The 12,470-nt window shown below is 42.0% G+C and overlaps 1 protein-coding gene across 13 annotated transcripts in view; it reads left to right on the forward strand.

Annotated features, from left to right (window-relative positions):
- The window catches only part of LOC124046690 (nesprin-1-like), a 182,390-nt gene that overhangs the window by 30,603 nt on the left and 139,317 nt on the right, over window positions 1–12,470 (forward strand). For 11 of the 13 annotated variants that reach the window (XR_006841047.1, XM_046367362.1, XM_046367361.1 and 8 more), the window contains exons 2-5: window positions 946–1,007; window positions 8,107–8,202; window positions 8,569–8,652; window positions 11,540–11,560. Coding sequence is in view for 12 of the 13 variants with exons in the window: in XM_046367362.1 (XP_046223318.1) it covers window positions 946–1,007; window positions 8,107–8,202; window positions 8,569–8,652; window positions 11,540–11,560 (263 nt within the window). In the remaining variant the exon portion in view is untranslated. The remainder of the gene's footprint in view (window positions 1–945; window positions 1,008–8,106; window positions 8,203–8,568; window positions 8,653–11,539; window positions 11,561–12,470) is intronic. The other 2 variants (XM_046367372.1, XM_046367363.1) reach the window with 1 other exon arrangement.

Raw genomic sequence — 12,470 nt, forward strand, 5'->3', positions numbered from 1 at the left:
TCATAGTGTTAAGATGCAAGGAAGCTCCTGTCAAAATATTTTGGGCGTGATTAAATTATATGTATATACCGTTTATAACTGTAAGAGTAATGACAGTATTATTGTGAAGTTTAAGTGCATCTTTGGTCATTTTTTCACATGTCCCGTTCTTGATCTGTTAGGTCTTGAACTACAATGAGTGTCCAAAACATTAAGAACACCTTCCTAATATTGAGTTGCACCCCCTTTTGCCCTCAGAACAGCCTCAAGTCATTGGGGATGGACTCTACAAGGTATTGAAAGTGTTCCATAGGGATGCTGGCCCATGTTGACTCCAATGCTTCCCACAGTTGTGTCAAGTTGGCTTGATGTCCTGTGAGTGGTAGACCATTCTTGATACACACGGGAAACTGTTGAGCGTGAAAAACCCAGCAGCATTACAGTTCTTGAACCTGTCTCTTCCCCTTCATCTACACCCATTGAAGTGGATTTAACCAGTGACATCAATAAGGGATCATAGCTTTCACCTGGATTCACATAGTTAGTCTATGTCACGGAAAGAGCAGGTGTTCCTAATGTTTTGTCCACTCAGAGTCTAGTTGTGTTGAAGAATTCTCCACTGCATATTTTCCTCTCGTCTGCAATTGTAATGGACACTACTCACTACTCGATTAAATATTCACACTGTTTGTGAATGCACTTACTTTAACAGGCTACATGAAGCATTGGGAACAGAGAATGACTTTGTGACAATGTTCTGTGACATCATGACAATGTTCTGTGAGATCGTGACAATGTTCTGTGACATCGTGACAATGTTCTGTGAGATCGTAACAATGTTCTGTGACATCGTGACAATGTTATGTGACATCGTGACAATGTTATGTGACATCGTGACAATGTTCTGTGACATCGTGACAATGTTCTGTGACATCGTGACAATGTTCTGTTCCACTTTTATTACAGATGAGCAAGAAGCAGTACAGAAGAGAACTTTTACTAAATGGATCAATTCCCACTTGACAAAGGTAAGAGGGTATGACTTTTATTTTTCTCCTTGTGCTTCTCTCACAACACTTTATAAGACATGCGTAGCCTATGATGGGCTATTATGACACCCACAGTTTCCATTTCGGTATAAGAGCTGAGATTATGAGATAGTGTTATTATAACGGTATAATCACTGAGATAAAACAATCTAATCACTATGGTAATAATTATATCCTGAATATTAACCTGATCATGGTGTAATGTTTGTAACTGCCAGTCTTATAGCCTCTCTATGGACAGTGGCATTTCATTTCATGTGTGAACTGAGATTGGATCGTTGTCATCCAATCATAAGGATTCTGAGAGGCTCCGTTACATTGAATCGGTTTTAATCACTTATAATGTCAGAGGTTTTAGGTACCTTATGTTCATATGGAAATTACAGTTTGATTGAGGTCATGATAGGTTCGTAACATTTGGAGATATATTTTCCATCATCTGTTTGAAGTGTGTGACGGTAGTTACTGAGTTGTTTGTGGAATTCAGTATCAGTCCTGTAGAGTTATTTTAATTGTGAATACTGTTACTGAAGATGAGTATATTGGGTTGTCACAACAACATTGGAACCAGTGGGTTGTCATAACACCATGTTGGGTTGTCACAACAACATCGGAACCAGAGGAGAGTCAGACAGAGAAAGTAAATATGACTCAGTGCAGAGATCCCTGTGTTGCCTACATTTTTTTATTTTTTTATTTTATTTCACCTTTATTTAACCAGGTAGGCTAGTTGAGAACAAGTTCTCATTTGCAACTGCGACCTGGCCAAGATAAAGCATAGCAGTGTGAACAGACAACACAGAGTTACACATGGAATAAACAATTAACAAGTCAATAACACAGTACAAAAAATGGGCAGTCTATATACATAAATAAAGCCAACAAATAAAAATATCATATAAATCACATTGGCTACACATGGACTGTCGGCAAGGAACCTGAAACATTGTATCAACTATTAACTTGGGTCTGGCCTGAAGGTCTTGCTAGCCTATTTCATGACTTTTACACCAGATCAGAGCATGACATTTTCCCACCCCTTTCACACTGAGTAGTTACTGAAAGAGACCTGGAAAGATTTTTCAAATAGGCTACGTTGAGGAACTATTGTCATACTCAATGGATGTAAAAACATACTTTGTTTACTTGCTGTTTGAGGTGAAGAAAACATTACTTTGAGAACTTCCACAAGGGGTTGTGAGTTATGATGATCAGAAATAGTATCAGATCTCCAAATGGGCACATTTATAGGTCTACATTTGCACACAGGCTAGGTAGCCTAGGCCTACTTCTATGTGTAATCAGGTGTGCGTCCTCACTCAACATTGACAGGAGCACTGCAAACAAACAACAATTCATAAATAAATAAATCTCCTAAATGGAATGAAATAAACCAAAATGTTTTCCTCAAATCAAATCAAACTTCATTTGTCATATGCGCCGAATAAGTGTAGACCTTATTGTGAAATGCTTACTTACAAGCCCTTAACCAACAGTGCAGTTCAAGAAGTGTAGCCTAGGTTGTGGCTCTGCAAACAACGTGTCCACTCCAACAATGAGAGTGGTAAAATACTGTAATAATAATATATTGAATTAATTAACAGAAATGACCAGAACCAAACACAAACATTGTAGATTAGAAATGATGAGAATTAACGGTAAGTTTACTACTGGTGCTACTGGTGCTACTGGTGCTACTGGTGTGCCATCCCATCTGTGGCCTCCACAATGGATTAGTCCGCTGAGACAGGTGTGAATCAGTCAGGTGACTCATGTAGCATAAAATATACTGCTCGACATCTTGGTCTACCGACAGCCTATTGAACAAACAATCGACCAGTCGACTAAATGGGGTCAGACCTAATCATCGTCATCATGACTGTGTTCATAATGCTTTACAGATTATGGGCTTAATAGAAAGTGTTAGGGCGTACCATGTTTTCTTACTGTATTTTAAGCAGCCAGGTTTTGCTGGCTCAGAAGCTTTGGGTGACACAGCACATTGGGCTGCTGCTTGGTCAGGGCGCACAGATAAAGCAAAACATTGGGCTGCTGCTTGGTCAGGGTGCACAGATAAAGCAAAACATTGGGCTGCTGCTTGGTCAGGGTGCACAGATAAAGCAAAACATTGGGCTGCTGCTTGGTCAGGGCGCACAGATAAAGCAGCACATTGGGCTGCTGCTTGGTCAAGGTGCACAGATAAAGCAACACATTGGGCTGCTGCTTGGTCAGGGCACACAGATAAAGCAGCACATTGGGCTGCTGCTTGGTCAGGGTGCACAGATAAAGCAACACATTGGGCTGCTGCTTGGTCAGGGTGCACAGATTTGTCTTTTGTTCTGTCAGATCTGTCTGTCTGTCTGTCTGTCTGTCCGTCCGTCCGTCCGTCCGTCCTTCCGTCTGTCTTTCTATCTATTTATCTATCTATCAATTACATTTCAATTTCAATTTAAGGAGCTTTATTGGCATGGGAAACATTGCCAAAGCAAGTGAAATATATAATAAGAATTGAAATAAACAATACAAAATGAACAGTAAACATTACACAAAGTTACAAAATAGTAAAGACATTTCAAGTGCCATATTATGTATATATACAGTGTTGTAATGATGTGCAAATATTTAAAGTACAAAAGGGAAAATAAATACACATAAATATAGGTTTTATTTACAATGGTGTTTGTTCTTCACTGGTTGCTTTTTTCTTGTGGCAACAGGCCACAGATCTTGCTGCTGTGATGGCACACTGTGGTTTTTCACCCAGTAGATATGGGAGTTTATCAAAATTTGATTGTTTTTAAAATTCTTTGTGGGTCTGTGTAATCTGAGGAAATATATGTCTCTAATATGGTTAGGAAGTGCATCTCAGTTTCCACCTCATTTTGTGGGCAGAGCCTGGTTTGCCTACGGTGGCCTTTCTCAATAGTATGCTCACTGAGTCTGTACATACTAGTCAAAGATTTCCTTCGTTTTGGGTCAGTCACAGTGGTCAGGTATTCTGTCACTGTGTACTCTCTGTTTAGGGACAATTAGCATTCTAATTTGCTCTGTTTTTTGTCAATTCTTTCCTTTTATCTTTTCATTTTCTCATGATTTGGTTGGGTCTATTGTGTTTCTGTCCTGGGGCTCTGTGGGGTCTGTTTGTGTTTGAGGAATCGCTTCCTTTTAGGTGATTGTAGAATTTAACGTCTCTTTTCTGTATTTTGATCATTAGCGGTATCGGCGTAATTCTGATCTGCATGGATTATTTGGTGTTTTCCTGCTTAAACGGAGAGATATTTCAATTTGGTGTTTGTCCCATTTTGTGAATTCTTGGCTGGTGAGTGGACCCCAGACCTCACAACCATGAAGGGCAATAGGTTCAAATCAAAACAAATTTTATATGCGAGTGTAGCGAAATGCTTGTGCTTCTAGTTCCGGCCGTGCAGTAATATCTAACAAATAATTTTAGCCAGATCTTAATTGGTATGTCAAATTTTACGTTCCTTTTGATGGCATAGAAGGCCCTTCTTGCCTTGTCTCACAGATCGTTCACAGCTTTGTGGAAGTTACCCGTGGCGCTGATGTTTAGGCCAAGATACAGTGCTCTAGGGCAACGGTGTCTCGATGGAATTTGTATTCCTGGTCCTGGCAACTGGACCTTTTTTGGAACACCATTATTTTGTCTTGCTGAGATTTACTATCAGGGCCAAGGTCTGGAATCTGTGCAGAGGATCTAGGTGCTGCTGTAGGCCCTCCTAGGTTGGGGACAGAAGCACCAGATCATCAACAAACAGTAGACATTTGACTTCAAATTCTAGTAGGTGTGAGGCCAGGGGCTGCAGACTGTTCTAGTGCCCTCGCCAATTCGTTGAGATATATGTTGAAGAGGGTGGGGCTTAAGCTGCATCTTTGTCTCACCCCCCGGCCCTGTGGAAAGAAATGTGTGTGTTTTTTGCCAATTTTAACCGCACACTTGTTGTTTGTGTACATGGATTTTATTCGATTTTTTTTTTAACCTTTATTTAACTAGGCAAGTCAGTTAAGAACAAATTCTTATTTTCAATGACGGCCTAGGAACAGTGTGTTAACATCCTGTTCAGGGGCAGAATGACAGATTTGTACCTTGTCAGCTCAGGGTTTGCAACCTTCCGCTTACTAGTCCAACACTCTAACCACTAGGTTAGAAGCAGCTGTGTAATGCTAGGGCAAAAAACAAAACGTGCACCTAGGGGGCCCCGGGACGGTGTTTTGAAAACCCTGCTCTACTGGAACCTACTGCTACTGTACGAGGGATTCAAATCTCAATTCTTATCAGATCATCTGTCAATCAGTTTATCAAATCTCATCTAAACTTTTCTCGTCCGATAAGCAAAGCCATTCTGAATGGATTATAATAGATCCTGTGGTGGGTGCCTGAAAGATCCCCTTTTCAATATTGATTCTGAATGTAACAAAATTCCCATAACATTAGCGAGGATGAATTTATGATGGAAAGTGCTGTCTCTTTCAGTTTGAACTTTCACTCTGCAGTCACGCTTTTCCCATAGTGTCCATTTCCTCTCACATTATCAAGCACTCTTCCACTGATTTACTGTTTTATGACCGTGTGTGTGTTTGTGCGTGCGTGATAAGTGTGTGCGTGTGCATGTGTGTCTGTGTGTGTTATAACAGTGAGGAGGGGGCTTGACATGTGAATTTGTTTGTCACTTAAACCCAGGATGGGCTTGATGGTTTACCTTGTGACTCATTAGTAGAATGCCATTCTGGAAATGTGTGCTTCATGTTACCAGTCAAATAGTTGAATTTAATTTCTATATTTTAGTGGTTCATGTTGTGGTTAGGATACTGGTAGTCACGGAGGAATACTAGCATCTACAAGTCTTTCATTGGATTTTGTCTCTGAAGCAAACAAAATAGTACAGTGGAGACCTTAATTTTCACGTGTGTGTGTGTGTGTGTGTGTGTGTGTGTGTGTGTGTGTGTGTGTGTGTGTGTGTGTGTGTGTGTGTGTGTGTGTGTGTGTGTGTGTGTGTGTGTGTGTGTGTGTGTGTGTGTGTGTGTGTGTGTGTGTGTGTGTGTGTGTGTGCCTGCCTGTTGTGCCCCACACAGTCACAGCCAATTGCATACTGTCATACTGTCATACTGTCATCCTGTCATGCTATGTGTCGAGTTGGGAAACGAAACAGCTCAGCCTTCCAATAAAATTCCTACAAAGCGCCAAGCTTAATTAATTAAACCTTTGATTTCCAGTCAAATTTCTTCAATTATTCTGTGTTTCATAAAGTACATTGCTCTGTCATCAGTCAGTCAGAATTCCCTCAGCTCTGATAATGCATTAGTTAGTATGCCCAGCTAGGGTTAAATGGACCCATGCTCTGATTTAGTACTGAATCACACCGGCTCAGGAACGGGCACCAAGCCACCTCAGAGGCTCTGAGGCACATGCACCATCTTTACAGCTGCGGAGGAGCTTCTTCTGTTCTCACCATAGCTCTGTCTGTAGCCAGCCAGCAAGCTGTTCGGTCTGGACACCAGCCTGTAGCCAGCCAGCAAGCTGTTCGGTCTGGACCCCAGCCTGTAGCCAGTCAGCAGGCTGTTCGGTCTGGACCCTAGCCTGTAGCCAGTCAGCAAGCTGTTCGGTCTGGACCCCAGCCTGTAGCTAGCCAGCAAGCTGTTCGGTCTGGACCTCAGCCTGTAGCTAGCCAGCAAGCTGTTCGGTCTGGACCTCAGCCTGTAGCTAGCCAGCAAGCTGTTCAGTCTGGACCTCAGCCTGTAGCTAGCCAGCAAGCTGTTCAGTCTGGACCTCAGCCTGTAGCTAGCCAGCAAGCTGTTTGGTCTGGACCTCAGCCTGTAGCTAGCCAGCAAGCTGTTTGGTCTGGACCTCAGCCTGTAGCTAGCCAGCAAGCTGTTTGGTCTGGACCTCAGCCTGTAGCTAGCCAGCAAGCTGTTTGGTCTGGACCTCAGCCTGTAGCTAGCCAGCAAGCTGTTTGGTCTGGACCTCAGCCTGTAGCTAGCCAGCAAGCTGTTTGGTCTGGACCTCAGCCTGTAGCTAGCCAGCAAGCTGTTCAGTCTGGATCTCAGCCTGTAGCTAGCCAGCAAGCTGTTCAGTCTGGATCTCAGCCTGTAGCTAGCCAGCAAGCTGTTCAGTCTGGATCTCAGCCTGTAGCTAGCCAGCAAGCTGTTCAGTCTGGATCTCAGCCTGTAGCTAGCCAGCAAGCTGTTCAGTCTGGACCTCAGCCTGTAGCTAGCCAGCAAGCTGTTCGGTCTGGACCTCAGCCTGTAGCTAGCCAGCAAGCTGTTCGGTCTGGACCTCAGCCTGTAGCTAGCCAGCAAGCTGTTCGGTCTGGACCTCAGCCTGTAGCTAGCCAGCAAGCTGTTTGGTCTGGACCTCAGCCTGTAGCTAGCCAGCAAGCTGTTTGGTCTGGACCTCAGCCTGTAGCTAGCCAGCAAGCTGTTTGGTCTGGACCTCAGCCTGTAGCTAGCCAGCAAGCTGTTCAGTCTGGATCTCGGCCTGTAGCTAGCCAGCAAGCTGTTCAGTCTGGATCTCAGCCTGTAGCTAGCCAGCAAGCTGTTCAGTCTGGATCTCAGCCTGTAGCTAGCCAGCAAGCTGTTCAGTCTGGACCTCAGCCTGTATCTAGCCAGCAAACTGTTTGGTCTGGACCTCAGCCTGTAGCTAGCCAGCAAGCTGTTCAGTCTGGACCTCAGCCTGTATCTAGCCAGCAAGCTGTTTGGTCTGGACCCCAGCCTGTAGCTAGCCAGCAAGCTGTTCGGTCTGGACCTCAGCCTGTAGCTAGCCAGCAAGCTGTTCGGTCTGGACCTCAGCCTGTATCTAGCCAGCAAGCTGTTCAGTCTGGACCTCAGCCTGTATCTAGCTCTCTCTGCTCTCTTTTCTCCTCAACACAAGGACTGGGGGAGAATGAATGTCTTGTGTTTTTAGGTTTTACATATTGAGAGATTATAGGTGATTATAATGAGATAATGAGCCTTTATTAAACTAACAGTGAGTCTATAATTGGTAACAGTATACCATGTTCAATGTCTAAGTCTTTTATTCATTTATCTGTTGAATTAAGATGTTGTCTCTTCTCTTTCCTAGCGTAAACCACCTCTAGAGGTCACCGACCTTTTTGAGGACATCAAAGATGGGGTGAAACTGTTAGCTCTATTGGAGGTGCTGTCTGGACAGAGACTGGTAAGCACTGCTCTTAATAAAAACAGCCTGGCCACTGGATACTTCTGTTCGTGCTACAGAGTTCAGTTACATTTAATTACCACACTATAATATAAAGGGTGGACTATACAAATGTTCTGTATGAATAAAGGAACTACGAATTCACAGCCAGTAATCACACTGTAGTTGTGTGTTATACAGGCCTATTCGTCAGTCAGTGCTACTCTTATACTTTGCTGGTTGTTGTATACAGTATGTATTTGTGTTGAACTTTCTTGCTGTTTTTAATGTGAGTGCTCTGGTTGGTAAGAGTTACATTATATTTACAGTATTACTTATGGGAAATATATTTGACCTTCACTTGAACCCTCCCTCCTCTTTTCCCAGCCGTGTGAGCAGGGCCGCCAGTTGAAGAGGATCCACTGGGTATCCAACATCGGCACCGCCCTCAGGTTCCTAGAAGGCAGGAAGGTAAACACACCCTCATAGTGACAACTAAGTCGTTTTCTGAAGTATTTTGTCATAGCTTGAGTTTAACGTATAAACCAAAGTGCTTCTTAGCAATGTCACTAATAGCTTTAGGACAAGGCTTATGAAAAGTAGATGAACTTATATTTAATGCTACTGTAACAGTTTGAAAATGAACTATCATTTGATAGTGTTTAGGAACAAAAATACAGTGCTGTGAAAAAGTATTTGCCCCCTTTCTGATTTTCTATATTGTTGCATATTTTTGACACTGAATGTTAGTAGATCTTCAACCAAAACCTAATATTATATGAAGGGAACCAGAGTTGATATTTATTAGGATCCCCATTAGCCGACGCCAATGGCGACAGCTAGTCTTAGCATTTGCCCCGTTACACTCAATAAGTGGTTGTGCCACCTTTAGCTGTAATGACTGCAACCAAATGCTTCCTGTAGTTGTTGATCAGTCTCTCATATCGCTGTGGAGGAATTCTGGCCCACTCTTCCATGTAGAGCAGCTTTAACTCAGCGGGATTTGTGGGTTTTCAAGCATGAACTGCTCCTTTCAAATCCTGCCACAACATCTCAATTGGGATTAGGTCTGGACTTTGACTAGGCTATTGCAAATCCTCAAATGTGTTACTTTTAAGCCATTTTCATGTAGACTTGATTGTGTGTTTTGGATCATTGTCTTGCTGCATGACCCAGATGCGTTTCAGCTTCAGCTCACAGACAGATGGCCTCCGGTAGAATTCTCTGATACAGAGCAGAATTCATGGTTCCTTCTATTAACCTTTCTAGTGCAGGCATTCCGCTAGCGACCCACCTCGACAACATCGAAATTGCAGAGCGCGAAAATCAAACTACAGAAATATAAATATTTAACATTCATGAAAATACATGTGTAATAAATACATCAAAATAAAGCTTTACTTCTTGTTAATCCAGCCGCTGTGTCAGATTTCAAAAAGGCTTTATGGTAAAAGCAAACCATGTGATTATCTGAGGACAGCGCCCCGCATACAAAACCATGAAAAACATTTTTCAACCAGGCAGGTGCGACACGAAAGTCAGAAATGGCGATATAATAAATGTCTTACCTTTGAAGATCTTCTTCTGTTGGCACTCCAATAGGTCCCAGTTAAATCACAAATGGTCCTTTTGTTCGATAAAGTCCTTCTTTATATACATAAAAACTCAGTTTAGCTGGTGGGCATCAGTCAATAATCCACCGGTTTCCCTCCTTCAAAATGCATACAAAATGAATCCCAAACGTTACCAATAAACTTATCCAAACAAGTCAAACAATATTTATAATCAAACATTAGGTACCCTAATATGTAAATAAACAATCAAATTTAAGACGGAGAATAGTATGTTCATTAACGAAGATAAATAAAAAGAACGTGCTTTCCTCCACGTGCATGGAAACACTACAGCAAAAACGGGAGCCACTTAAAAACTACAACTTCTAGCTTATTTTTCCAAAAACCAGCCTGAAACTCTTTCTAAAGACTGTTGACATCTAGTGGAAGCCCTAGGAACTGCAATCTGGGAGGTTTTCGCCTTATAATAAAAGTGACAGCCATTGAAAACAGTGGTAGGCTGAATTATTTTTTTGGGATGGTTTGTCCTTGGGGTTTCGCCATCCATATCAGTTCTGTTATACTCACAGACATTATTTTAACAGTTTTAGAAACGTTAGAGTGTTTTCCATCCAAATCGACCAATTATATGCATATCCTAGCTTCTGGGCTTGAGTAACAGGCAGTTTACTTTGGGCACACTTTTCATCCGGATGTCAAAATACTGCCCCCTAAGACAAGTCGTCCAGGTCCTGTGGCTGGAAAACATCCCCGAACCATCACACTACCACCACCATACTTGACCGTTGGTATGAGGTTCTTACTGTGGAATGCAGTGTTTGGTTTTCGCCAGGCATAATGGGACCCATGTCATCCAAAAAAGTTATACTTTTGACTCATCTGTCCATAGAACATTCTTCCCAAGAGTCTCGATGATGGCATTGCCCCTATCTATGTAGCTTGTTTCTGGTCACAGGTTCAGAATGGTTAAAAAATCACAACACGTACTTAAAATGAATCTTACAAATAGCAGTGTTGGGTGATTTGGAAAGCCATAGTTAGTCAAATAATAATATAATAATACTGGTAGGAAAGGTTTTCATCTTTAGCTCACAATCTGTGGATAATATACGATTAGAAAGGTGCAAAAATGTTGTAAAACATCACAACACAATTTAAAAAATATATGGCACGTTGAAACCAAACGAGGGATGTCTATGGTGATAGGTGGGATGGGCTGAGAGTGGCGATAGGTGATAGGTGGGATTAAAGAGCTTATGATTGGTGATGTATTATTGTTACGTGACTGCTTTATATAGAAGTACCATGTGATAAATGTGTATGCATTTTGTATATGCAAAATGTGTATGTAGCAGAAAAGCTGAAAGAAAACAAAACATATATTTGTCCTCCGAAGAGGGGAGGTTAATTAAAAAATATAAAAAAATCTTGATGATCATCCGGGTGCTTCCAGGTGCTTTTTTGGCAAACTTGAGTCAGTCACCTTTTTGGATGAGATGGGTCCCATTATATCTGGTGAAAAAAACTAACTCAGGTTCCCTTCATCTAATATTAGGTTTTGGTTGAAGATCTGATAACAATCAGTATCAAAAATATGCAAAAATAGAGAAAATCAGAAAGGGGGCGTCTACTTTTTCACGGCACTGTAGGTAAATGAAGGCTCTGCATGAAGAGATGTATCTCTGCAAGGCCCTATGGATGGAACATCCTGTCTCAGTTTGTATTTCTCTGAGGCATATCTCTTATTGTAACCCTCTCTCACCATGCCTGACCTCTGACCTCAGTCTGTGTACCGAGGATCCCCGGTCAGTGGCTGCCTGTAAAACACACATATACTGTATGCATTCCTCTTGTTTGATGCACGGTGTGTATTCCAAGATATTCTTTGGTTGAGCCATTCTTTTCCTCATAGTGCATCTTGGTTACTGTAGTGCCATCAACCAGGTGCATTTTGTATGTATTTTGACTCAAACTTTGGTGTCAAATCTTTCCTTCCTTCTTCTTCTTCCAACCTTTATGAAATAGTAGTAAAAGAAGAAGGGGAAAAAAGGGGAAACTAGTTCAATGCCGATCCAAAGTTTGTTGTGACTATTCACTACATTGGCTTTATTGTTAGTGTCCTGTTAAATTGAGCATGCAGCCAGAAAGTGTCAGTGTTTTTAAGCTTTGTTTCCATTGAACATGGCATACAAATAAAGGCATTTTAACTCATTATATGAAGGGTGCATTGGTCCTCTTTCCTTTTTGATGAGAACGGTACATCTTTCATTTTCCTCAGTTGAGCGTAGCTGTTTCTTCAGGCTTCCGCTCTATAAATGTGTAACGTCGTTCTTCGTTTGTGGAAAGAGAGTCGGACCGAAATGCAGCGTGGTGGTTACTCATGACTTTAATGACAAAAGCGACACATGAAATAACGATACAAATACAAAACAACAAACGGAATGTGAAACCTAATTACAGCCTATCTGGTGAAACTACACAGAGACAGGAACAATCACCCACGAAATACAAAGCGAAACCAGGCTACCTAAATACGGTTCCCAATCAGAGACAACGAGAATCACCTGACTCTGATTGAGAACCGCCTCAGGCAGCCAAGCCTATACAACACCCCTAATCAGCCGCGATCCCAAATACTACAAACCCCAATACGAAAATACAATAACATAAACCCATGTCACACCCTGGCCTGACCAAACATATAACGAAAACACA

This window comes from Oncorhynchus gorbuscha, linkage group LG10 (genome assembly GCF_021184085.1).
Source record: "Oncorhynchus gorbuscha isolate QuinsamMale2020 ecotype Even-year linkage group LG10, OgorEven_v1.0, whole genome shotgun sequence".
NCBI classification, from domain to species: Eukaryota; Metazoa; Chordata; class Actinopteri; order Salmoniformes; family Salmonidae; genus Oncorhynchus; species Oncorhynchus gorbuscha.